The sequence below is a fragment of the Simochromis diagramma genome, unplaced genomic scaffold, assembly GCF_900408965.1.
Source record: "Simochromis diagramma unplaced genomic scaffold, fSimDia1.1 OVJJ01000747.1, whole genome shotgun sequence".
NCBI lineage: Eukaryota > Metazoa > Chordata > Actinopteri > Cichliformes > Cichlidae > Simochromis > Simochromis diagramma.
This window is the reverse complement of record NW_024386897.1, coordinates 938008-964670: the sequence shown is the minus strand read 5'-3', so window position 1 is coordinate 964670 and position 26663 is coordinate 938008. Positions and strand designations below refer to the sequence as shown.

The 26663-nt window shown below is 41.9% G+C and overlaps 2 protein-coding genes across 5 annotated transcripts in view; both read left to right on the top strand.

Moving 5' to 3' along the window:
• The window catches only part of LOC120735049 (zinc finger protein 2 homolog), a 40032-nt gene extending 33324 nt beyond the window's left edge, over positions 1-6708 (top strand). Inside the window, exons 4-5 of one of the 3 annotated variants that reach the window (XM_040034222.1) lie at positions 4734-4817; positions 4902-5684. In XM_040034222.1, the coding sequence (XP_039890156.1) occupies positions 4734-4817; positions 4902-5239 (422 nt within the window). In that variant the 3' untranslated portion in view covers positions 5240-5684. Of the gene's footprint in view, positions 1-4214 lie in introns of all 3 variants that reach the window. The other 2 variants (XM_040034223.1, XM_040034221.1) reach the window with 2 other exon arrangements.
• Positions 6709-17571: 10863 nt separating this feature from the next.
• On the top strand, positions 17572-26398 carry LOC120735051 (zinc finger protein OZF-like). 2 transcript variants are annotated; one of them, XM_040034226.1, is made up of 4 exons: positions 17837-17950; positions 19769-19860; positions 19955-20134; positions 24638-26398. In XM_040034226.1, exons 3-4 carry the CDS (start codon positions 19984-19986, stop codon positions 25705-25707), a joined length of 1221 nt encoding a protein of 406 aa, XP_039890160.1. In that variant the 5' UTR covers positions 17837-17950; positions 19769-19860; positions 19955-19983; the 3' UTR covers positions 25708-26398. The 2 variants fall into 2 exon arrangements, with proteins under 2 accessions (XP_039890159.1, XP_039890160.1); XM_040034225.1 differs by lacking the exon at positions 19769-19860 and having other exon boundaries at positions 17572-17950; positions 24638-26291.
• Positions 26399-26663: the final 265 nt, after the last annotated feature.

Sequence of the window (26663 nt, the reverse complement as noted above, 5' to 3'; positions counted from 1 at the left end):
TCCACATGCCGGTTGTTGTGTGCTAGAAACAATGGCCACCAGGCCAAAGCAATGGTTTTGACTCGATCAGCGTTAACCCCGCCCCCTGAGTTTGATGGGTGAGGCTGACAGATAAAATTATTTCATGATGAGAGCCAGGCGCCATGACTGCCAAAATGAAATAAATAAATATATCATTAAATAATTAATTAAATGTGTCAATAATTATTTAAATGTGTCAATAATTAATTAAAATGTGAAATACATAAATAATTAATTAAATGTGTCAATTAATTAATTAAATGTGTCAATAATTAATTAAAATGTGAAATACATAAATAATTAATTAAATGTGTCAATAATTAATTAATTACATGTGTCATAACTATTTATTTAATTAATTAATTCCAATTTTAATTAATTATTGCCACATTTAATTAATTATTTAATGGTGTATTTAATTAATGCATTATGGCAGTCCTGGCACTCCATAGGGAACAGGTGATTGTTGTGTAAGTCTCAAATCTTTATCCTCAACTCTGAAGTGAAGTCCCAAGTCTGGAACTGTTGCAAATGTTGCAAATATATGTTAGATTTAAATAACAGACCATGCGTTATTTTAAAGATCTGTATTATTATTAGAGATTAGAGACGTTCAAGCCAAACAGCACTTCGATACACACCAGAATCAGAATCAGAAAGGGTTTTATTGCCAAATGTTGAGCAGGTTTACAACATTAGGAAATTGCTGCGGTGCGTCACTGCAAACATACTGTCATAAATTACGCTTAAATAGACATGAAAATAAAAATAAGAATAAGAATTAAAAGTGCTAAGTAGATAGATAGATATATACATGATATATACATGAGTGCAGGTGGTGATCAGTGCCAAACATGGAATGATGCAGTGAACACAGCGTAGGGTCATGTGTTAGTGGTGGGAACAGTCATACGGTTATTGTTCATGTGTCCAACAGCAGAGGGGAAGAAACTGTTCTTATGGCGAGAGGTTCTGGTGCGAATGGACCGGAGCCTCCTGCCTGAGGGGAGCAGGTCAAACAGACTGTATCCAGGGTGAGAAGGGTCAGCTGAGATCCGAGCTGCACGCCCCAGTGTCCTGGAGGTGTACAGGTCCTGCAGAGATGGGAGTCTGCAGCCAATCACCTTCTCAGCAGAGCGCACAACACGCTGCAGTCTCTGTTTGTCCCTGATAGTGGCTCCAGCGTACCACACGGTGATGGAGGAGGTGAGGATGGACTCGATGATTGCAGTGGAGAATTGCATCATTGTCCGTGTTGGCAGGTTGAATTTCTTCAGCTGCCTCAGGAAGTACATCCTCTGCTGGGCTTTCTTAATGACGGAGGTGATGGTGGGCTCCCACTTCGGGTCCTGGGTGATGGTGGTACCCAGGAAGCGGAATGAGTCCACAGAGGTGATGGGGGTGTCAGACAGGATGATGGGGGGGAGTGGAGCTGTGTGCTTCCTGAAGTCCACAATAATCTCCACTGTCTTCTGGGCATTCAGCACCAGGTTGTTGTGGCTGCACCAGGACACCAGACGTTCAACCTCCCTCCTGTAGGCAGACTCATCCCCGTCTGAGATGAGTCCAATAACGGTGGTGTCATCTGCAAACTTGATTAGCTTGACAGACTGGTGGGTGGAGGTGCAGCAGTTAGTATACAGGGAGAAGAGCAGGGGAGAAAGAACACAGCCCTGAGGGGAGCCGGTGCTGATGGTCCGAGAGTCCGAGACATTCTTTCCCAGCCTCACATGCTGCTTCCTGTCCGTCAGGAAGTCAGTGATCCACCGGCAGATGGGATCAGGCACATTCATCTGGGAAAGCTTGCCTTGGAGATGGTCTGGAAGGATGGTATTGAAGGCAGAGCTGAAGTCCACAAACAGGATCCTGGCGTAGGTTCCTGGGGAGTCCAGATGCTGCAGGATGAAGTGTAGGGCCATGTTGATGGCGTCATCTACAGACCTGTTGGCTCTGTATGCAAACTGCAGGGGTCCAGGAGGGGGGCCGTGAGGGTCTTGAGATAGGAGAGAACCAGGCACTCAAATGACTTCATGACCACAGATGTCAGAGCCACGGGTCTGTAGTCATTTAGTCCAGTGATCCTTGGTTTCTTGGGGACAGGGATTATGGTAGAGGACTTGAAGCAGGCAGGCACATGACATGCCTGCAGTGAGGAGTTGAAAATGCCAGAAAACACTGGGGCCAGCTCGTTTGCACAGTGTCTGAGGGTGGCAGGAGACACACCGTCTGGGCCGGGAGCTTTTCGAGCATTCAGACTCTTAAACTGCTTCCTCACACCTGCTTCATGAATATGAAGAGTTGTGGTGGGAGGAGGTGGTGTGAAATCCTCTTTTGTGTGGGGTGAGGAGGGGGGGTGTTGTAGGTGAAGTGTTTGAAGGTGGTGATGGCTCTATGGAGGGGGGAGAGGTGGGGGAATGAGTGTCCAAAGTGTCTCTATTGTTGGGGCCGTTGGAGGTGTGAAGGCTGCCTGATATCTCGTCAAAACGGCAGTAGAAGTCGTTAAGGGTGTTGGCCAAGAGCAAGTCATCAGTGGAGTGGGGGGTTTTAGGCTTGTAGTTGGTGATATTCCTAAAACCTTTCCACACAGAGGCCGAGTCATTCTCTGAGATCTGCTGCTGCATCTTCTCAGAGTGCTGGTGTTTAGCAACGTCCACTTCTTTAGTAAACCTGTACTTGGCCTCTCTGTAGCAGTCCCTGTCTCCGCTTCTGAACGCCTTTCTCTTTTCCAGCCACAGCTTTTTGAGTTTAGGAGTAAACCAGGGTTTGTCATTGTTATAACTCACCCTGGTGTGTGATGGCACAATGCTGTCCTCACAGAAGTGGATATAGGAGGTGACAGTGTCCGTAAACTCGTCCAAGCTGTTAGAAGCAGCCTTCATTGTGTCCCAGTCTGTAGACTCCAAACACGTGCAAAGCTCCTCCACAGCCTCGTTGCTCCACAGTTTTTTGGTCCTCGCGACAGGTTTGGAGAGCTTCAGCCTCTGTCTGTACGCGGGGATCAGGTGGATCATGACGTGGTCAGAAAGTCCGAGTGAAGCGCGGGGCACCGCACGATAGGCCCCGCTGATCGTGCTGTAACAGTGGTCTAATGTCCTCTCCTCTCTGGTCGGGCATTTAATATACTGCTTGTATTTGGGAAGCTCATGGCTCAGATTGGCTTTGTTAAAGTCCCCCAGAGCAATGATGAGAGAGTCCGGGAATGTCCGCTCCATGTGGAGTATCTGCTCCGCGAGTGCGCACTGAGCTGCCTGCGCATCCGCGTCTGGTGGGATGTAAACAGCGGCCAGGATGAATGAAGCAAACTCCTGCGGAGAATAAAACGGTTTGCAGTGAATAAAAAGGTATTCCAGAGAGGAAGAGCAGTGCTGAGCAATCACTGTTACATCTGTGCACCAGCCACTATTAATGTAGAAGCAGACACCTCCACCTTTGGTCTTACCAGAGAGAGAGGCCTGCCGGTCCGCGCGCAGCAGATGAAAGCCCTCCAGCTTGAGCGCGCAGTCCGGGATGTCCTCACAGAGCCACGACTCCGTAAAACATAGGACACAGGAGGAGGCAAAGTCTCTGTTCATGCTTCTCATCAGGGCCAGCTCGTCTATCTTATTCCTGAGTGAGCGTACATTGGAAAGGAAGATCCCAGGAAGAGCAGTTCGCAGTCCGCGTCTGCTCAGACGCAGGAGTGCGCCGGCTCGCTTACCTCTCTTTCGGCGTCTCACCTTAAGAAGTCACCTTAAGAAAAATAAGATGCTGTGGCGTGACCATACAAAGCTGGTTTGCCAAAAACCCTCTAATGTGGCTGAGTTATAACAATTCTGCAAAGAAGGGTGTGCCACAGTTCCTTCACAGCTGTAACTGACTCATTGCCATTTAAATGCTGGACTGCAGTTGTTGCTGTTAAGGGTGGCCCAACCAGTTATTATGTTTAAGGGGCAATCACTTTTTCACACAGGGCTGTGAAGGTTTTGATTTTTCACCTTAAAAAGACAGTCCATACTAAAAACCCAGCACGTCTGGTTGAATTGCAAGAATTCTGCAAAGATCAGTGGGTCAGATTCTCACTATGTAGAGACCTGTTAATCAGTCAGATCAGAATATATTTTCTCAGGTGTTTGTTGTTTTTTATATATATATATATATATATATATATATATATACATACATACATATAAAAATTTTTTCATTTGTCTCTTCAGACCTTCAACGACTAAATGTCTGTGAGGACAAGGTGGAGAAGGAGGAACCACTCACAAACCAGGAAACCTATAACGAGGAGAGGAGCTCCAGTGTAGACCAGGAGGACCCAGACCCTCCACAGATTAATGAGGAACAGGAGGATCTCTGCAGCAGTCAGAAGGGAGAGCAGCTGGGAGTCAGGCAGGAGGCTGATACCTTCATGGTGACTCCTGCTTATGAGGAAAGTGACCACAGTGAAGCAGAACCAAACAGTGAGCAAATCTCTCACAGCTCTGCTGAAGCAGAGAGCCGAGATCAGGAAGAAAGTCAGCATGTGGACTCAGGGTCACCTGAAAATGCAGAGGTGAAGACAATCAGACGTCGCAAAAAGAAAAGTGACGGTAATAAAGTGGAAAATCCTGCTCTGTCAGAGAGTCAGGGTCAAAGTGGGGCAAGAAAAAAGACTGAACAATGTGACATCTGTGGGAAAAGTTTTCAGTTTAAATCACGCCTGACTGCACACGTGAGACGTCACACAGGTGAGAAACCGTATTCATGTAGCACCTGTGATAAAACGTTTGTCCTTAGATCCCTGCTAAATGCTCACGTAAGAGTTCACACAGGTGAGAAGGCTTTTTTGTGTAGCACCTGTGATAAAACGTTTGTCCTTAGATCCCTACTAAACGCTCATGTAAGAGTTCACACAGGTGAGAAGGCATTTTTGTGTAGCACCTGTGGGAAAGCATTCACTTCCAACTCACAATTGACCACTCACACAAGAGTTCACACAGGTGAGAAGCCATATTCTTGTAGTACCTGTGGTAAAACCTTTAACTGTGCAACCTACCTGAAGAAACACGTCAGAGTTCACACAGGTGAGAAACCTTATCCTTGTAGCACCTGTGGGAAACAATTTAGTCAATGGATACACATGAATCGTCACATGAGGCGTCACACAGGTGAGAAGCCATATAGCTGCAGCACTTGTGGGAAAAGATTCCCTTATCAATCAGGATTGAAAGTTCACATGAATACACACAGATGACACGGTTATGTAAAGGCTGCAGAATCTGTGGGAAAAGATTTTGTTAAATAGACACGTGATAATTTATGTTGCCTAAAAGTGTTATATTTAGAAAATGTGGGACAGAGTCATAGCAGTGTGTTGGTGGTAGAGCTCACACTGACCAGGAGTCAAATCACTGCAACACCCGAGTGAAAAGATGACCGATATTCAAATTAGCATTTTCTGTCCAGAGTAGTAAAAACTCTCAGCATTCTTTATAAAGTTCATTACATTATTCTTATAGTTGTATCAGAGAAACCCTGATGTTACATTTAATGATGGTTAAAGTTCAGTGTGCTCCTTTTCTATAGAAAAGTACATTTTTACATTTAGAGAACATGCACCAGAAAAGTCATTCAATTTGTGTTTGGTTGTTTATTTGTGTGTTGTAACAATGCTTTTTGACAATAAATCCTATACCATTGCAAAGCCTATTTATTTCTCTTTAAATGGAAGCACATTTATAAGGAAAATTTTATTCATGGGTTGAGCAGCAGAGTTGAGAATGTAGATTGCATCCACGACAAACGGCTTATTCTGCTATTGTGTCATAATTTTTAGCTTCCAGAAGACCAGGTGCTGAAAATCAGGTGCCTGATCGGCTCCTGACTAGCAGAATCTGTTATAGCAGTTAGACAGATCTAGCAACTTCAACCTGTTATTCCACAAAACCAAGTTTCAGCATTATTTGCAGTGAGACAAAGTACTTTTTGTGCTTAGTTGATTTATTTCAGCAAGAAATATAAATTAATCAACTTGTACAGATACAGCAAAATCACTGAAGGAGTCTTCACCGATTACCGGCTGATGGGCCACCGTAATGATATCCATGTCTATGACAAGGAAGATGCAAGCATGACTAATGATGACACTGAGAAAAAACAGTGGTAATGTCTTATGTATTCAGCAGGGGGAGTAGTGTTGACATTCATTTACAGGCTTGCAACATTATTTATTTATAATTGTTACATTTGTTCAGGAATCTCATTCTGACAGAATCATAACGTTGAGACTATTGAAACCTCACAACAACAGTCCCCTCGTAGCACTTTACATTGTAAGGCAAAGACCCTAAAATAAAATGGAGAAAGACTTTAATAATCAGATGAGCTGTTGTGAAGAAAAGCTTTCGCAACAGTGGGAAGGAAAAACTCCCTTTTAACAGGAAGAAGCATCGAGCAGAACCAGGCCTGGGGTGAGGCGGCCATCCTCGATCATATCAGGGTAAACACACTCCGTAGAAGACAGCCAGAGATGAATAATAACTAATGATTAAATGCATAGAGATTCATAACCACATAGTGGGCGAATAGCGCTCAGTGCATCAAGGGAATCCCCCACCAGCCTGCGCCTATTGAGGCATAACTAAAGGAGGATTCAGGGTCAGGAGCAGTTATGTACAGCTACTTTTAATACTACTGATATTTATTTAGACTCTTTCTCTCTGATTGATCTTTCTGAGTTAACTTCAATAATTACTTCCTCCAAATCATCAATGTGTCTTTTAAGTCCCAAGGCTGCTTAAAGAAGTCGTAACATTAATGAATGATTCAGTTCTGCATATGATGAATCTGTCCCCGTTACTGGACTCACATGTCCTCAGCCAGAATCTCTGAACAGGTCTGCAGAACCAGATGGCATCCCTACAGTTCACAGCACAGTGTGTGCGCTGTGCAGTGAGTTCGTATGTTTGAGTGTTTGGAACATCCTTTGTCCAGTCCCCAAACCTTTGATTCAGAAAACTGATCAGAGGTTCGCACAAACTTTATTCAACCCCCCCATTGTGCTCCAGTCAAATTTGATTGATTTAAAGGTTTTATCTCTGAAATAACTCTCTGGATAACTGTTTTTGTCATGTAATTGGATTGCACTGTCAGGCCTCAACCCTGACCTGACCAAGTTGGGTGTATCACCTGAAAGCTAAGTTTCTGCTCGTCTAGCTCTTAGTGTCGCTGAGGCACACAACTGACCACATAAAGCTGGAACTCTCTTAGGGGAAAAATTGAAAAATTAAAGAACAAACAAATAAAATAAAATATTGCTCATCAGATTATAACAGCTAAAAACATGAAATTTGCATTAATTGGATGACCTATATCAAATATATTGGAAGACAACAATAACACCTCTCACTATTTTGTCATGAAAGAGGCAATGTGGCAAAATGTTGTAATAAAACTATTACAACAACTAACATCTGAGTAGAAAAGGGTTTTTTTGACTGTAAAAAACATATTTAACAAATTATTTTCATAACTTTTCTTAAAGCATGCTCAATCACCCAGGTAAGTAAAAACCCAAAAGTCTTGATCAAAGACCACTGATCGATAGTTTTTGATTGATGGCTGTGACAATTTGAATATTAATGATCACAAAGCTGAGGTTACAGCCTATTGTTAGTCTGTGGGCGGGTTTTAGTTATTGTGTAAATGTACTGTTTATAAGATTTGGGGAAACCTACAGTCAGTTGATACTGAAGAAGTCACTTGGATGAGTGACGAAACATTTCTCTGACTAAAAACGCTACGTCCAGATGAACAGATCCAACCTTTTTGTAATTTTCTGAACTGAATGACCGAGTTTTTATCGAGGTATTCTTCTGTTTTAATTGCACGTGATTCACGATGAAATGCTTTGCTTACTTTGCAACAAAAACAACACTATCAAAGCTGCCCAAAGAGGCTATTCATACAATGAATTATATAAATGTAGTTTGTTCATGCCTCTATACTGTAAATTATCCACCAAAGCAGAAAAAAGAAACATCATGTTTTCATGCTCCTGCAGCACATTGATATATAAACGTTCTCAAACAGCTGATTTCATGCACTGACCTGTGCAAGTGAAATGAGATAAACGCTGTTAATTAATAACTTTTGCAGCTTCTGGCAGTCTGAACTTTGGAATAAAACACACTCTGAGTTGTAAGGGCTGTAACAACAACACTGGAATCACACTCACTTTTGATCCAAACTAGCAGCTTCCTCTGAGTGAGTCCAGCTACAGGAGAGAAAAGTGGAAAACTCCAACACTGCTGCTTCAAGCTGCTGACGCTCCACACACTGAATGTGAGTTTGACCAAAAACACGACTCAAAGGAAGTTTCAGTGAAGGTGGTAGAGGAGGGAGGGGAGCCAGGACTGACTGTACTTCCTGTCTGCTGTTTTCAGCTTCACTCACAGACTCAATGGCTTCCAGATCAGAGGAGGATCTCTGCTGTCCGGTCTGTCAGGAGGTCTTCAGAGAGCAGAGCACAGTGCCAGTGTGTCACATCTGCAGAGGCTCAGAAAAACACACCAATCACAGATTCAGACCCATCGATGAAGCTGCACAACAACACAAGAAGGAACTTCAGGAAACTCTGGAGCCCTTAAAGAAGAAGTTAAAGGTTTGCAAACGAGTTCAAGTGAAGTTTGTTCAAACAGCAGAACACATTAAGGTCCAGGCCCGACACACAGAGAGGCAGATTAAGGAGCAGTTTAAGAAGCTTCACCAGTTTCTAGCAGAGGAAGAGGAGGCCAGGCTGGCTGCACTGAGGGAGGAAGAGGAGCAGAAGAGTGGGATGATGAAGGAGAAGATGGAGGCTCTGAGCAGAGAGATAGCAGCTCTTTCAGACACAGTCAGAGCCACAGAGGAGGAGCTGAGAGCTGAAGACGTCTCATTCCTGCACAACTACAAGGCTGCAGTGGAAAGAGTCCAGCGCTGACCCCTGCTGGATAATCCACAGCTGCCCTCAGGAGCTCTGATAGACCAGGCCAAACACCTGGGCAACCTGACCTTCAACATCTGGAACAACATGAAGGACATGGTCTCCTACACTCCTCTCATCCTGGACCCAAACACTGCTCATCCAGAACTCATCCTGTCTGAAGATCTGACCAGTGTGAGAGGAGGAGAGAAGCAGCAGCTTCCTGATAATCCAGAGAGGTTTGATTTATACAACTCTGTCATGGTGGGGACTGGGTGTGTTAGCAGAGTCTGTGCAGAGGAAACGAAGCATACTCTCTGGATTATAGATAATATGGTTTGGGGAAGATAAATACTCAGCATGGTCTCCATTAGCAGGATCCACTGCTCTCTCAGCACAGATGATCCAGAGGATCAGAGTGAATCTGGACTGGAACAGAGGAAAGCTGTCGTTCTCTGATCCTGATACTAACACACACATACACACCTTCACACACACTTTCACTCACAGGATGTTTCCATACATTAGCACTGATGTTGAAGTGAAAGTGTTGCCGTTGAAGGTGTCAGTGTCAGTGCAGCAGATGAGTTGAGAATGATGATATTTCAGTTTTTCCTTTTTTTCCTTTTAAAAAATCCAGTTCTGTCTGGCAGCCTTTGCAATCAGAATTATGATCTGAATGCACTGTTGTGCCAAACACATTTTGCTTTTCCAAATCAGCTCTGTATATTCTCTATGGGCTCCCCTTGTTTAAGGTTTAACTGTTTATTTTGTCTATCCATGCTATTTTGGTTATTACAATATATGTTGTATAGAGTATGATCCTGTCTACGGCAGGGCAAGAAGGAAAAAGGGAAGAGGCCCTAGATGGGCACCTATGGTCAAAGGGTGACAGCCCCAGAGGGCCAGAGTCGATGAGCAGCAGTATCCCACTATAGGTGAGAGCCGAGACCAGGGTCCCAGTGCTCCATGTGCTGAAGAACTGCCCAGTACACAAGACAGTTACCTCCTGACATGGAAGAGCTCAAAGCCACCCCTGGCCACCAAGGGAGCCGGTGAACTACCACACCACAATGTCCAACCACCGGCCCTGGAACCAACAAGTAAAAATGCCCAAGGTGAAGTGGTCAAAAGTCTGGCTGTACTTCACAGCAAAAGATGCAAACTCAGCAGCCTGCAACAAGTGCTTTAAGGTGATACTGTGCAAAGGAGGTGACACCTTGAATCTGATGACGAACCTGGCGATGTATAGTGCTTTTTTTTTTAAAGCCGAGAAATGCGCCGTATTTGATAGCTTGCTGCGAGACCTCACACCGAGCACATCTGCTGCGGGTGGGTTGCCTGTTATCAGACCCGGAGTTAGCAACATCCCCCAAAAACCCGAAGAGGAGAGTCCTGGCCCCTAGCCCTGCCAGTGTAGCAGAAATGATGAGGACGATGATGGCAGCAGCAGCCGTTCTTCTCTGCGTGAGTAGCTTAATGTTGTTCGTGTGTAATTTACGTTGAGTAGGCTAACCACGTTATTACATTAATGCACGTAAGGTGAACTAGCAAACACCGTCGTAGTTACATGCGGCTGTCTTCTTGTTTGATGGCAGATACTCTCTTCACCCTGGCCAAAAAGGCTAAAATGACCAAAGAAAAAGTGGAAAACAGCTAAACATGAGAGGTTTTAGGACAAAGTTTGTGTTTTTTCCATTGTTTAAGCACTGCTTCCAGCCAAGAGTGATACCATATATGCCCCATAGCTGCAGATAAGGCTAACATTGTTATCTTTTTACGAAAAAACAGCTGAACATGAGAGGTTTTTGGACAAAGTTTGTGTTCTCCATTCTTTAAGCACCGGTTTGAGCACCGTTTAAGCACCGGCACTGTTTCAAAAGTACCGGTTTGGCACCGGTATCGGATAAAACTTAAACGATACCCATCCCTACCCAGAAGTGGCGAGCCAGGAAATAACTCCTCCCACCACAGAGAGTAGACTATAGTGTGTAGATGAGTCCCACATCTTGAGGCTGTGACTGTGTCACAACACCAGAAAGGAAGAAGACACACTAGTCTGGGTCTGGGACAAGCTGCACTCAGCACTGGTTACTCCCTCACATGGACACCCCATCCCATCCCACACAATGGGCCTGCAGGCACCTAGAAGAGGTCAGCCACCCAACTAGAGACAAGGACCCACCACCACAAGCACTCCAGGCCCCACACACCAAGATCGCTAGGCAGCACCCACCCCAGTCCCCCACCACCACGAACTGAGGCAGAAACCCAGACACTCCAAAACTACAACCACAGCTCTTTAGGGTCCAGGAAGCCGCCAGACCTCTAAGTTTCAGAGAATGCCTTCATTCACTATTAAGGAACCCAGGCAAATGAGACCACCCCTATTAAATAATAGGATGAATCAGTGGGGACCAGAGAGAAACGAATAAACGCAGTTCATCTTTTGAGGAGGAAAACACTATCTACAGACTGATGTGATCTAGAAATAAATGTAAATATTGATTGATACACAAACTTTTTTTTTATTTAACAGTTTTCTTAGTGATGCATAACAAAGTAAGGAGTATAAGTGATGTATTTAGTTGTGTAGTTACTGATGTCACCTAAGATGCACACTTTGGGTGAGGTTGGGATACTGCAACTAAACCATGTGGAGAAGTCTTCACACATCCTCTGCCGGAACATTTAGAAAGGCGTGCAGGACCATATAGCTTGCATATAGTTCTCGGCAGAGTTGTCTTTGCAATGGATGCATATGTTTGAGTGTGTAAGGCCCATTTGGGACAGCCTTTGTCCTGTAAGTTTGGGCTTTCACTCATTTTGAAGGTATTGAGCACATACAGACATTTTAATCTGGATTAATGAAAAGATCTTGCTCCCACTTTACGGTTGAGACAAAAATTGATGAATCAATTTTAAATGAAAGCTTTTGATATTTTGATAGCCATTTGAGGGCACAGATATTTACACATCTTTGGGTATAGATATTTCTAGATTCAATTGATTGGGATTAAAATTTTCCGGTATGTCTCATTTCAGTTGCTGATATTTAAGAAATGTGTTTGTTGATGATTCCATATCTGGATACAACTTCTTGAAATGAAATAAATTTTCCATTTTGTATAACATGTTCAAGATTTTGTATCCCTTTCTCAATGAACAATGATGATACTTCTAATGTTGTTTCCTGTCAGTGAGTTGAAGCTGTTAAACTGCAGCTGTCCTCCTGCTGCCTCGTTGTTCCAAAGCTCTTTGTTTCTCTTTTAGGTCTCACTGTTTCTTTCTGTTTCTGCTGTCCACCTTTTCACATGGAAAATCATTTCACTGTTTCTCACTGAATGACTCCCCAAACTAGATTTGAAATTCTATCAAGTTTCTAATCATTACAAGTGGTTCATGTTTCTATTTGATGTGTAAATGGAGATGATTTAGTTTGCTGGGATATGGACTGACATGTGTTGAATGGGAGGAGCAGTTTGTTGTTGTCTTCTTGTCTGTTTATGACAACAATAAATATGTTGTTGAAACAATGATTCATGTTTAACTCCATATATGAAATGTTTCTGATCTTTGAATTCTGTTTGATTAAAGACTTTCTTCATGACACAAATGAGATTTCAGTGTATTAATAGAACTAAATAAGCTCAGAGTTGAAAGGCTGGAGTGTTATGTACGTGCTTCACTGTCAGGATCTTCAGGGGGATTCAAAGGGAAACATCAAACTGCTGTAATGAGATAAACTAGTTGGGCTGAACACACTTATCTGTAGTTTGTCTCCATCCAGGATCATCAGAATATAATGAACATGTGTGAAGAGCCACAAAATGCTGCTGCCCTCTCAGCATGATGAGCTCCAGCCTTTGTTAGCAGGACAACAGGAACATGAGACAACTTTCAGAGACAGTAACCAACTGTGGCCACAAGATGGCAGCAGCTGATCTGAGATCCTTTATGTTAGCACAGAAATATTAGCTTCTGTCATGAGTGATGAAGTTACTAGTTAATAAAGTTTTCAGTAAAGTGTTTAATCGCAGCCACAGATTGACAGCAAATATCTCGATTAGCTTCAGTGCATCTGTAATAAATATGTGCAAGTTTCAGTGCTTCGTTTAAACTGTATGATACTTATACTGACCCAGGGTCAGTGTAAAATACAATCCCAGCTGTGTGAACAAAGCCTGGCTCCTTTAATCCTGCATGACAAACCTCAGGATGCAGGTTATTATTACTCTTTCCTGCTGGCACACCTGTCACACCTGAGAGTCAGCTAGAAACTTACAGTGACGTGGACATCATGCAAAGACTGCCAGACTCTGTAATACTGTAAATGATCAGTGACTCAAGTTAACACTAAACTTTAAATGGTACCTCTGTGTCTCTGTGTGTGTGCTGAACATTTAGAATCGGCATTTCAGTCAGGCTGCATCAGCTGAAATATGTAAATAATAATATTATTATTCAGGTGTGGGGAAAATACATAAGACTGCAGTGAAGCGATGCACCAGATTAATACCTGGAAATCCTGTTTGGCTTTTTTCATTTTAATTCTCTTTTCTGTTTTCCAGAACAGTTCTCCACAGTCGCTGTCCACATGGGTCAGTGGGACCAAGAAGCACTCTGCTAATGTGTGGACTCTGACCAGCAACATCCAGCAAGACCCAGACAGCGTTTTCTATCTCCCAGCTGGAGGTTTTTGTTTGTCTGTGACTGGAGAGTCAGATTTTTGTTGAGCTTCACACTTGCAGAGGTAAGTCAGTTTGCAGAGATCCCTCCCACCCTGGCTTTTATGTGCTAGATTTCTTATCTGAAACAGTAATATTTCAGTGACTGCTGCTTATACCACAGGTTAATTCACGCTACTGATCCCTGATAGGAGAATCATCACCTCTGCCAACAAAGAAGCCTGGTGGATATTTGTTTACAGTGTGATAATGGGACATCATGCGCTGCATCTTCAAAGTTTGTCTCTTGATTATCATTCATACACAGTAATTTGAAGTATGCTTATATATAGTAGAGCAGCACTCCAGGGCAAAAAAATATATTTAAAAATATTTATCACGATATATATTTGAGAATTTGCGATAACAATATAACTGACAACATAACTGACACTAGACAAAAACTCCACAACTTTATTAGTGCAAAAAAACCCATCAATGTATTTTCACTTAAACAAGCAGCTGTTTTTTATGTGCATTAAAGTTATATAAAAATTTAACAGTGCAAATGCAAATTCCTTGCTGACATTTTAACCAAAAGGCATTTCCAGTGGAAATTGGCCGACATACTCAGCATAACCATGTATAATATGCACAAAACTTAAAGTGAGGTTAAACACACACAATGCAATAATATTATGTTGAAGCACAGTACGTATCACTCCGCGAGGCTCCCGACTACGGTAGCCGTAATGCTCCAACAATCCATCAAGCAGTGCGGTTGCGTAGCTTAGCAAAGTCATACTAAAACATTTTTGACAGATTTTTGAGTGCCCTGTGCCACCTAAAATCTGTTCGGAAAGGAAGGTTACCCATATTCTATCGCGATATTTCATTTTTTTTTTATCATTGCCTAACATTATACCGGTATTACTGTGAACGGTATGATATGGCCCAGCCCTAATATCTAACATAACTGGGCCAACCTGGTAATCTTCCTTTATGGAGGCTGTTTGAGTGTTGTGTGGTGAAAAAAGTGGACTAGTCGGCAGGATGCGAGTACAGATGCAGGAGAACTCTATCAGTGAGTTAACAGCATATCACTGCATCACACACCAGAAAACACTGTGTGGTAAAGTCCTAAAAACGCCTTAACGCCCACTCACATCCTGGGCCATCTGACCTCAGGAAATCACGTGATAGGGTGGGGCCAGGTTTCACAATGAGCTCACCCGAAACCCTGGCTGATTGTGACACACACGCATTTTCACACCTTGGCTCATGTGATTAGGTAGAGAATCATCAGGGGGTCCTTTGTTCCTGTTTGTGGGGAAACTCTTTTAAATCTGGGACTCTCCACCATTTAACCCTAGAACTGAAGAAGCTTCTCGGATGAGAGGTGAAACGTCTTCAAACAACTTAAAGAAGTCCAGACGCTTTTCTTTCCGAGCTCCTTTGATTAAACAAGAAGATGTGTCCAAACTTTTGACTGGTTTTGTTGGTTTGCAGCTAATAAAATACAGGTTATGCAAACCAAACAAGCCAGACAGAAAGTGATGCTTGCAATATATGATTATTACTTACTTGTGTTTCTGAACATGAACATAACAAGCAGGATTCTCTGGTACTCTGCTTAAAACTGTGGGTAATTCTTAGGCTTTCTCCTCTCCAAATAAATTAACAGTAATAGTGGTACCTTTGAGATTTATTTTAACACCCTGGTTCAAAAATATTGCGCTGTGAACGGGACACTCCAAATCCATCAACTGGTACATGTCCAGCAAATAAGGGAATAAACCAGTAAAATTTACAGGAAAGAACTGAAATCATTAAAATCACATTTTTTTAAAGTATGCAGTCCAGAGTGTTGTTACTAAAACTGTTGTTAATGTGACATCATGTGGAGTGTACAACATAGTGCAACCTAAAAATATGCAGAAGTAGTTTCTACCTGGTGGAATGAGCTGAGAGAAGATGACTGTTTAGTTTATTTAGATTGCTCCCAGAGCTGCGTTCATGAAACTCCAACATCAGAACATTTGCCTTTTTCTAATCTTGAGGTAATTGAGAGAGCATGAACTCTCCTCCTTGAAGCAAATTGAAGTTTTCAGCAGAAACAAGAAAAACTAAATAGTAGGAATTTAAGTAGGAATACACTTCCCTCTAAGGTACGAGGACAGGACTTAAAAAGCAACGTCCAAAGAATGTCTTTGAAACACCTTCACCAAGCCTGCAGAACACTTAAAAAGAAAAACTAGGTCCAAGTCTGGCCCCTCTTTTCCAAAATATAGAGAAATTATATAAGAGTTTAAAGAAATTGAATAATTCAAACATTAAGTTGGAACCCAACAGAAGAAATGAAGGACGTGCTCATAAGGCAAAGACCCTTGAAAATGCTGAGAAAATCATCTATAGCAGCCGGCTGGGGGATTCCCATGACGCCTATTGCAGCGTAACTAAGGGAGGATTCAGGGTCAGGAGCAGTTACGTACAGCTACTTTTAATACTACTGATATTTATTTAGTCTCTTTCTCTCTGATTCATCTTTCTGAGTTAACTTCAATAATTACTTCCTCCAAATCATCAACGTGTCTTTTAGTCCCAAGGCTGCTTAAAGAAGTCCTAACATTAAAAGAATGATTCAGTTCTGCATATGATGAATCTGTCCTTGTTACTGGGCTACTGTAACGATGCTTTCTCCTTTCAAACATCCATAAACACGTAAAATCTGCGCAGATAATAATGGAAACATTAACTCACAGACACACACCTGTTAACAAACCTTTACGCACACATGCACACACAGTCACATTCCTACATACACTCACATACACATTTGCATGCATGGACAGAGGCAACATGTGTATTTGGGTTCTGCACACAGAGAAATGAATTCAGATATGGGAGAACCAGCTTCTATCCCACCAGTAGCTCAGACTTTATCAACTCTCTCCCATAGAGAATCATAACGTGCTGCTTGGGGATATGCCACTTAAACTAGTTGTCCATTATCAACTGTTTTAAAAACACACCTACTACATTTGTGAGTACAGCTGCAGATATTATACTGCAGGTTTCTGTCAGAAGAAGAGACAGTTTCTAGTGTGCACTCTGTCTGCTAACTAGGTGTCCTTGGCCTGAGTCGTTTAAAACTGGAAAAGGCTCCACAGTTGAACCTCACAGCATTTTCATTTGTTCAGAATTACAGATGGTTTGTTAGCAGTTTCGATCCTGTCATAATAAAGCTGTGCCTATAAGGCATCTGGATTTCTGCTGTGATGAGGCTGGGATGCTGTGTTGCAAACTGTGCCCCATCACAGCAGCCTCACATCTGACCATCCATACTGTATTAGACTTCATGTGAAGACGTTTTTACAGCTAAGAAGAGTCTGATGGTGTCAACAATAAGAACATATTGAAATGTAGTTCTCTGATTGAGCGTGTTAGACCTTCTACTTTATTTTTAGAAGAAAGTCTTTACTTCCTTTTTCAAACACAGGTTAATTCATTGCAGGTACAAGTGGGTTTGTTTAAATAACAAAATGAGATTAATTTATTTTATAGTGTAAGGGACAGTCGGCAGGAGTATGCAGGTGTAGCCTCAGGGAGCAGTTTCCTATGAAGCTCACTATTAAAACCCCTGAAAGTCAATGTCACAAAAATGCCCAACATACAGGTTTTTAGCACTTACAGTACTATTATTGAAGTCTGGTTAAACTTTTAATACCCAGCTGTACACAACAATATCGCAATAACAACATTTTCAACAATGTTATAAACTTCTTGTGACAATCACCTTTTTTAAGACGATGGTTTCAGTAACACCACAAATAACACAGGCATTAGAGGAGAATTATAAAATGTGACAGCGTGTCATTGTCACGGTAGCGTGTGTGTATCAGTTTGAGAATCCGTTTTTTCACTTTTGTCCCCCTCAGGACTCCGTAAGATCTGGGGTGGTTTGCAGGGAGTCACGTGACCGCGCACGGCAAACCACAGCAGAGCAGGGATAGGACCTGCGCTTGCGCAGACATCGGTCCCGGTTTGATTAAGCGGGCTGAGCTCAGAGACACAAAGTAAAGTATCGCTCCTGTTCCTGTCGATCAAACACCAATAAAACAGCGTCGCTGTCGCTTCCATCGACCCGCAGCAGCTGAAGCAGCCATGTGTTCAGCTGAGTCTCTGAGAGAGTTCATACAGGAGAGGCTGGCTGCTGTTTGCCAACAAATCTTCTGCGAGGTTCAGAAAACCATCGTCCAGTATGAGGAGGAGATCCAGCGTCAGCGCAGACTGCTGGATATCAGCCGGAGACCCGACACACACTCACACGGCTCAGGTACGGACACGTGTGCTGAGCTCAGGTTCCTCTCTGTTGATGAAGACATGAAAGCTCGTCAGCGTCTCCGGGATTTCTCTGATGTTAGCTGGGAGCAGAAAGCTGTTACCTTGGTGATTAATTTAATTTCAGAGTCTAATTTGTATAAAGTGTCAGACACTGGGCGTCAGCTAAAGACTGCAGTCAGGTGTGTTTGGCTGTCTTTCACAGTCGTACTGAAACAATCAGTGCAGTTTGAGTTCATCTGTGAGATTATTGTTTAGCAGGAGTAAAACCCTGAAAAGAAATAAACGCCTTGATGCTGATAAAGCAGCGAGTTTAAGGCCAGCGTGTAGTTCAGGTTTTTAAGTCTTGAGCTGCCCCTGATTTCCTCATATTTTGGTAAACATAGTAAGTATAGTATAAAAAGCAAAACATAGAGTCTTGTCCCGTGAAGAAGAAGAGCCACCTCCACAGGACAAGACTCAGCAGTCCATCTGCATCTAAAGGATAAAGGTCACCCTTTCAAGGATGCCAATGTTCACATTTTGGACAGAGAGGACAGATGGTTTGAAAGAGGAGTGAAAGAAGCCATCTATGTCCACTGTGAGCGACCATCTTTGAACTGAGGCGGTGGTTTACGACACCAACTCTCTGCCATCTATAATCCAGTTTTGAGATCCTTCCCAGACGCTTTAACGCCCACTCACATCCTGGGCCATCTGACCTCAGGAATTCGCATGATAAGGTGGGGCCAGGTTTCACAATGAGCTCAACCGAAACCCTGGCTGATTCACAATGTGACCCACACCCGTTTTCATGCCTTGACTCATGTGATTAGGTGGAGGATCATCAGGGGGTCCTTTGTTCCTCTCGGTGGGATACTCCCACTGGGTTTAAATCTGGGACTCTCCAGCATTTAACACTAGAACTGAAGAAGCTTCTCAGATGAGAGGTGAAACGTCTTCAAGCAACCTAAAGAAGTCCAGACGCTTTTCTTTCCGAGCTCCTTAGACTTTCACGGAAAATGTATTTTTTTCCTATAGGGCATTTACAAGATCTGCTGATGTTCTTAAAGTTCATGTTTGAGTTTATGTCTTTCTGTATAGTTTCTGGGATGATTAGAATTTAAATTACATTGTTGGAAATAGTTTCTTTTGATGCAAAATTTGTGCAAATTTGCATTATAATATATTTTCCTACAGTGTATATAAAAATTGCATCTCGAACATGAAAAAAAGAAGACACTAAAGTTTCCTGTGGTTGGAAACTGTTTAGTAGAGATGGCACGACACCACGTTTTTATGTCAGATACTGGTATGAATCTGATATAGTGTATTTTATACTCAAAGCTTTTTTATAAATATCTTGCTGCATTTTCTATAAGTTCATAGTCAAGTTTTAAAAACCAAAACACTAAAGCTATTCTGTATGCAAAAAATAGCCTGCACTCAAAATATTTCATAGTTCAGCATTTATTTATTATTATTTGAATTTGATGATCTGTGACTTAAATCTACTGATCTGAAGGTTGGTTTTTGCCTCCCCCAGTCTGCCAAACATTCTTGGGCAAGATACTAACACCAAGTGTATCTTCGATGCATCCATCAGAGTATGAATGTGTGTGAATGTTAGCTAGAAGGCAAAAATCTGTAAATGTTGCACGTTTTATGCAGCTCTTTGAGTGATCCTGGAGAGTAGCGCTATATAAGAATCAGCCCATTTACCGCTTATCAGGCGTCACAACAAGATGGGGAGGGTGTCGTGGTATCTCCTCGGCTTGCTGCCTGCATGCATCAAAAAACAAACTAAATGAGGCTTCAACCTTGGTGGTTTCAGAATTTCATCTCTGCTTTTTGAAGATGATGTGAATTTCTTGGCTTCATCGGGTGATGGCCTCCAGCTCACGATGGAGTAGTAAACAGCTGAGTGTGTGTATATACACATATATTTATATTTGTGTGTATTTTATTTCTTTTAGGTATATTTTCTCCATCATTTTCTTTCCTCTGTTTCTCTCTTCAGAATTCCAGGAGGATCCAGAGCCTCCACAGATGAAAGAGAGACAGGAGGAGGAACCCTGCAGCAGTCCGGATGGAGAGCAGCTGGGAGTGAAGCTGGAGGCGGACGGTGTCAGAACTGATGATGAGTGGCTCAAACTGCTGGCGACCACCTGGAAACCCGATATAAAGCTGCACAGAATAGGTTTGTAAAACTGGGATGATTCACAGGAAGAAATAAAGGTCAGAACTTTAATAAGCAGCAAGAATGCATCACGTTTCTGTTAAAACCAATTAAGATGCTTCAGTAACAGAGTTGATTGAGATGTTCATTGTCCTTCAAAATCATTGAAAGCACGTGGATATGATATTTCTTTGGAACAGAGATGGGAACAAGTCATTATTTTGCAAGTCTCAAATCTTTATCCTCAACTCTGAAACTTTGAATTTCAAGACCCATTTAGTCTTTTTTAAACAGTGTTGCAAATATATGTTAAATGTAAATAACAGACCATATGTTCTTTTAAAAATCTGTTTGTCTTGACACACGATGAAACAAGTGTAACTGAACTTACTAAGTATACACAGAGTAATGATAAAATATAAATAATAAATAAAAATATAATATAATTTAATGAATAATAAATCGTTGGCAACCCTATTACTTAGGTTGTTTAATATTTCCGCTAAGTACTCTTTAAAATACCAGAATAGGAAGGATGGTGTAGGTTTAAAAGGGAACCCCGGCTTTTAAGATGTGATTGCGCTAATATGTACTGTGCTTTCAATAACACATTTGGCGTATTTTAATACCACATGATTTCCTTTTAAGCACATTTTATATCAAACCGATTTACCAATAGGCCACCATTGTTATTTACTTCTCAATGCACTCTGGGTAGTGACAGTCATACGGTTGCACCGCATCAAGTTCACAGTTAGCAGCACATTGGAAATGGCTTCTGTTCAACCTTTGCAGTTTGGACCAGAGCAACCGAGAGAGAGGAAGAAAATAGTTAACCAGCGCTTTGATGAAGATGAAAACATGAGGACGAGAGAGTGAGGGGAAAACTACTGGTGTGTATGCAGCTATTGCTTTTCAATGGCAACCGCGACTAAGCGTTTGTTGTAAAGCACCTAAACTTTTTGAAGCCGTATCTTAATCCAGATGTTCTTTGGGCAGCCCTTGTTAACCTCCATGACCGGTATTCGGTCTTTAAGTAATAACGTGATGAATCGTGCTTCTGGGCCCAAAGTATTCTGCATTTAATAAGACTGTTGTGTTTTTAACATGTTTTAATGCTTTGTATCTTGTTCTGTTTAATCTCAACAAGCCTCTAAAACAGTCGGTGATCACTGTCGGCTTCTCAGTTTTTATTACCGCTTAAGTGTTTTTAAACACTTACGATGTAACTACAGCCAAGCCCATGCAGCAGTATATTGATGACTAACCTCGTATTGTGGATGGATTATCTCAGCTGTTCTCCTGACTGACGTTCGGTCCGTTTATAGCATCCTGTCATGCGATTGCACTTGTCCCTATAACCATTGGTAACCCTCAAATTAATTTTTATCGAATGGAAAAAAGTCCATTTGTTAGTGTTCACCCTCCAGCTTTACTGTCAGTGCGCCCCAGGGTGGCTGTGGCTACAATGTAGCTGGCATCACCAGTGTGTGAATGGGTGGATGGGTGGATGACTGGATGTGTAAAGCGCTTTGGGGTCCTTAGGGACTAGTAAAGCGCTATACAAATACAGGCAATTTACCATCTCTAGTATTGATGTAAAACCCCCCTTGGTTACAAAGACAAGGCAGTGTGTGTGTGTGTGTGTGTGTGTGTGTGTGTGTGTGTGTGTGTGTGTGTGTGTGTGTGTGTGTGTGTGTGACCTCCTGCTCACTAAAAGGATCATAAAAGCAGGAAGCAACATCAAACAGAATCTTTACAAAGGATGTGTCTGTGATAAAACACTACAGCCTCCTCCCAGAACCTCGAGAGGCTGGGGAGGGGGACAAAGGAATGTCTTGATCCTATAGTTTGAACTAAGACTTTACAAATTTAAGAACTACGATTACAACATTCAACAATTAGACTTAACAAAGTTACAAGTCGTAGAACATTTTTTCAAGTCTAAAGTCAAAATGTTATTGACTTTTCGTCGCACATTTTGTCGCACTTAAATGTTTCAGATCATCAAACAAATTTAAATGTTAGACAAAGATAACCTGAGTAAATGCAAAGTGCAGTTCATTCATTAAGGGAGAAAAGTTATCCAAGCCTGCCTGGTGCTGTGTGAAAAAGGAATTGCCCCCTTGTTAAATAACGAATTAACTGATTAATCACATCTTTTTTGCAGGCTGAGTCAGGAAATCACTTTAATAGAAACTTTCTGACAAAGCGAAGCCGGCTAAGAGATCCCAAAAACTAACACATCATTACACAATGTAAAGAAAAACATGAGAAACAAAGTCATTGACATCTATCAGTCTTGAAAGGGTTACAAAGCCACATCTAAGGCTTTGGACTCCACTGAAACACAGTGAGAGCCAAATGATGCACAAATGGCGAAAACTTGGAACAATGGTGAACCTTCCCAGGAGTGACCGAATGACCAAAATTACTCCCGAGAGCACAGTGATGACTCATCCAGGAGGTCACAAAATACTCTAGAACAACATCCAAAGAACTCCAGGCCTCAATTACGGTAAAGGTTCATGACTCCACTATAAGAGACTGGGCAAAAATGGCATCCATGGCAGAGTTACGAGGTGAAAACCACTGCTGAGTAAAAGTAACATAAAATCTTGTCTCAGTTTTGCCAAAGGAAAGTCTCAATGATCTCCAAGACATTGGGAAAATATTCCGTGCACTGACGAGGCAAAAGGGAAACTTTTTGGAGGCATGTGTCTCTTTACATTTGGTGTAAAAGTAACAACAATTCTGAACAGGAACATCATTTTCACAGTAAAATATGGTGAGGTTGGTTGGTGGTCTGGGGCTGTTGTGCTGCCTCACACCTGCAAGGCTCGTTGTGGTAAATTGAATAATGAATTCTGCTGTCTACAGAAACATCCTGAAGGAGAATATCCGACTAGAGCAGGGCGATATGGCCAAAAATATTTATCACAATATACATTTGAAAATTTGCAATAATGATATAACTGACGATATAATTTCTGCAAGACAAAATACAACTCCACAACTTTACTAGTGCTGAAAGTTTAACCAAAGGCATTTCCAGTAGAAATGGGCTGACATATCCTGAGCATAACCATGTATAATATCCACTGAAGTTAAAAAGAGGTGCTTTGCTACATTAAACTGCAGTGTGCCAAATAAAAAAGTCAAATACGTATTTTTTGGACCGTAAGGTGCATGGGGTTATAAGGCACATTAAGCGAAATAAAGCAGTCAGATAAATAAAACTTTATTCAACTCATTCTTCTTGCTTCCTCCACTTCTGTACCATTGATTCATTAATGCTGTATTCTATCACAGCTGCTCTATTCCCATGTTGTTGCAGTATATTAATGGCTAACCTCGTATTGTGGATGGATTATCTCAGTTGTTCTCCTGACTGAAGTTTGGTCCGTTTACAGCATCCTGCCATGTGATTGTATTTGTCTCTAACCATCAGGAACCTTCACGTTAACTTTTATTGAGTGGAAAAGTGTTAGCGTTGATTCCTCCAGCTTCATTGTTCAGGTTATGCTAACATAGCTGTGTCGCTAGCGATCACGTAGCACATCATTATAAACCAGCTAGCCCAACTTCAGTAACCTTACAAACGTCACTGCTGTTTAGTTTCCCGTCTTCATTTATGTTAGAAGTGATAGCAGAGCTGTACGTTTGAATTTTTTCAGAAATCTCTCAGTCAGAACACGGTATATCATGCTTGGGTAACTAGCGAGCTAACTTCCGCTAACTTCCTGCTAGCTTCTAACTCCGTTAAGTGTAATAAAATCTGTTTTCATGGATGCCTGGATGTTAAACTTCATAGTTACACCTGGTAAAGCAGCAATGCTGATGATTTTATTAAAGATGAAAGAATTTAGACAGTTTTTAACTCTCAGGGATGCTGCAGTGTTCGTTTGACTTTGGGGCCTGAAATGGACGGAGTTTAAGACCCAGATTTACGGGCGCCTTATACGGCAATAACGACAACCGTTTGCATGTATCTGACGGACAAACACTAAACCAGTTCCACATCACTGAAGTGGCACCATTTTTACAAACTAATTCTAGTTCATCCATTTCACTCAACAATCCGCTTTTCCCTTCTCATTCTCTTGCCGCCATGCTTTTTCGGCCATGTGCAAATTGAAAACAAAGGCACTGCGCATGCGCATTTCACCCATATCGTATCGCAATATTTCATTTTCTTATCGTTGCTTAACGGTATAATATGGCCCGGCCCTATATCCCACCATTTATTAGAGACTGAAGGGCACTAGGATTCTGCAGCAGAATAACAATCCAAAACACACCAGCAATTTCACCTTAAGAAAAACAAAATGAAGACTTCGCTGTGGCGTGACCGTAAAAAGCTGTTTTTTTGAAAACCCTCTAATTAATGAATTACAACAGTTCTGCAAAGTTCAGTGGGCCAAATTCTCACTATGTAGAGACCTGTTTATGGTTCAGATCAAAATATATTTTCTCTGGTGATTGTTGTTTTAGAAAAAAATAATTTTCCATTTCTCTTTTCAGACCTCCAACAACTACATGTCTGTGAGGAGGTGGCGGAGGAGGAGGAGCCACTCGCAAACCAGCCAATCTATAGCGAGGTGAGGAGCTCCAGTGTAGACCAGGAGGACCCAGACCCTCCACAGATTAATGAGGAACAGGAGGATCTCTGCAGCAGTCAGAAGGGAGAGCAGCTGGGAGTGAAGCAGGAGGCTGATACCTTCATGGTGACTCCTGCTTATGAGGAAAGTGACCACAGTGAAGCAGAACCAAACAGTGAGCAAATCTCTCACAGCTCTGCTGAGAGCCAAGATGAGGAAGAAAGCCACCATGTGGACTTGGGGTCACCTGAAAATGCAGAGGTGAAGAAGAGGAGACATTGCAGAAAGAAAAGTGACAGTAAGGGAGTAAAAAATCCTGCTGTGTCAGAGAGTCAGGGTCAAAGTGGGGCAAGAAAAAAAACTGAACAATGTGACATATGTGGAAAAGCTTTTCTGTTTAAATCACGCCTGATTGCACATGTTAGAGTTCACACAGGTGAGAAGCCTTATTTGTGTAGCACCTGTGGGAAAGTATTCAATTACAAGTCAAAATTGGTTGTTCACACAAGGGTTCACACAGGTGAGAAACCATATTCTTGTAGCATCTGTGGTAAAGCATTTCTTCTTAGATCCCTTCTGACTACACATTTTAGAGTTCACACAGGTGAGAAGCCATATTCCTGTAGCACCTGTGGGAAAGTGTTCGCTTCCAACTCAAAAATGAATGCTCACAGAAGGGTTCATACAAGTGAGAAACCATATCCTTGTATGACATGCGGAAAAACTTTTAAGAGTACAAGCAACCTGAAAATACATGTCAGAATTCACACGGGTGAGAAACCTTATCCTTGTAGCACCTGTGGGAAAGAATTTAGTCAATGGATTAACATGAATCGTCACATGAGGTGTCACACAGGTGAGAAGCCATATAGTTGCAGCACTTGTGGGAAAAGTTTCCCTCATCAATCAGGATTGAAAGCTCACACAAATTCACACAAGGGAATGAAAGCTGTAGAATCTGTGGAAAAGGATTTTGTTAATGAGATACGATAATTGATATTGCTTAAAAGTGTTATATTTAGAAAATGTGGGACAGAGTCATAGCAGTGTGTTGGTAGTAGTGCTCACACTGACCAGGAGTCAAATCATTACAACACCGGAGTGAAAAGATGACCAATATTCAAATCAGCATTTTCTGTCCAGAGCAGTAAAAACTCAGCTTTCTTTATTCAGTTCATTACATTATTCTTATAATTGTATCAGAGAAACCCTGATGTTATATTTGATGATGGTTAAAGTTCAGTGTGCTCCTTTTCTTCCAGATCATTGTTTAGTTCTTTTGTTTATCAACGTGTGTTAAATTTTAAATAAATATTTAATTCATTAAATTAAATTATTTTTGAAGGGCAATCGCTAACATATGTAAGCAGCATAAAAGACAGTTCTGTCTCATTTCAGAGTTTTTCTTTGTTTTGTTGGGTTTTTTTAAAGAGATGTACAAACAGATGTTGTTTTATTTTTGTTTTTTTAACATTTAGAGAACATGCAGCACAAAAGTGATTCAATTAGTGTTTATTTGTGTGCTGTAACAATGCTTTTTGATAATAAATCCTATACTATTGCAAAGCTTGTTTCTTTCCCTTTAAATGGAGCCACATTTATAAGGAAAATTTTATTCATGGGTTGAGCAGCAGAGTTGAGTATGTAGATTGCATCCATGACAAACCGCTTGTTCTGCTATTGTTTCTTGATGTGAGCTTCGAGATTTGCAGTCAAGCGTTTCAGGATGATATGGCTGATAGCCCTCTAACAAATTTGGAACAGACTGGACACACTCACTCTTTCGTCGTTTTACTAGTCCCCCCTAGGGACCCCAAAGCGCTTTACACACCCAGTCATCCACCCATTCACACACACATTCACACACTGGTGGAGGCAAGCTACAGTTGTAGCCACAGCTACCCTGGGGCAGACTGACAGAAGCGAGGCTGCCATATCGCGCCATCGGC

Coding starts and splice junctions, on each gene's coding strand:
- LOC120735051 (XM_040034225.1), top strand. CDS start 17,779: ATGTGTTCAGCTGAGTCTCTGAGAGAGTTCATACAGGAGAGGCTGGCT. Junction 17,951..19,954: donor CACACACTCACACGGCTCAG/GTACGGACACGT, acceptor TTCTCTCTTCAG/AATTCCAGGAGGATCCAGAG. Junction 20,135..24,637: donor TATAAAGCTGCACAGAATAG/GTTTGTAAAACT, acceptor TTCTCTTTTCAG/ACCTCCAACAACTACATGTC.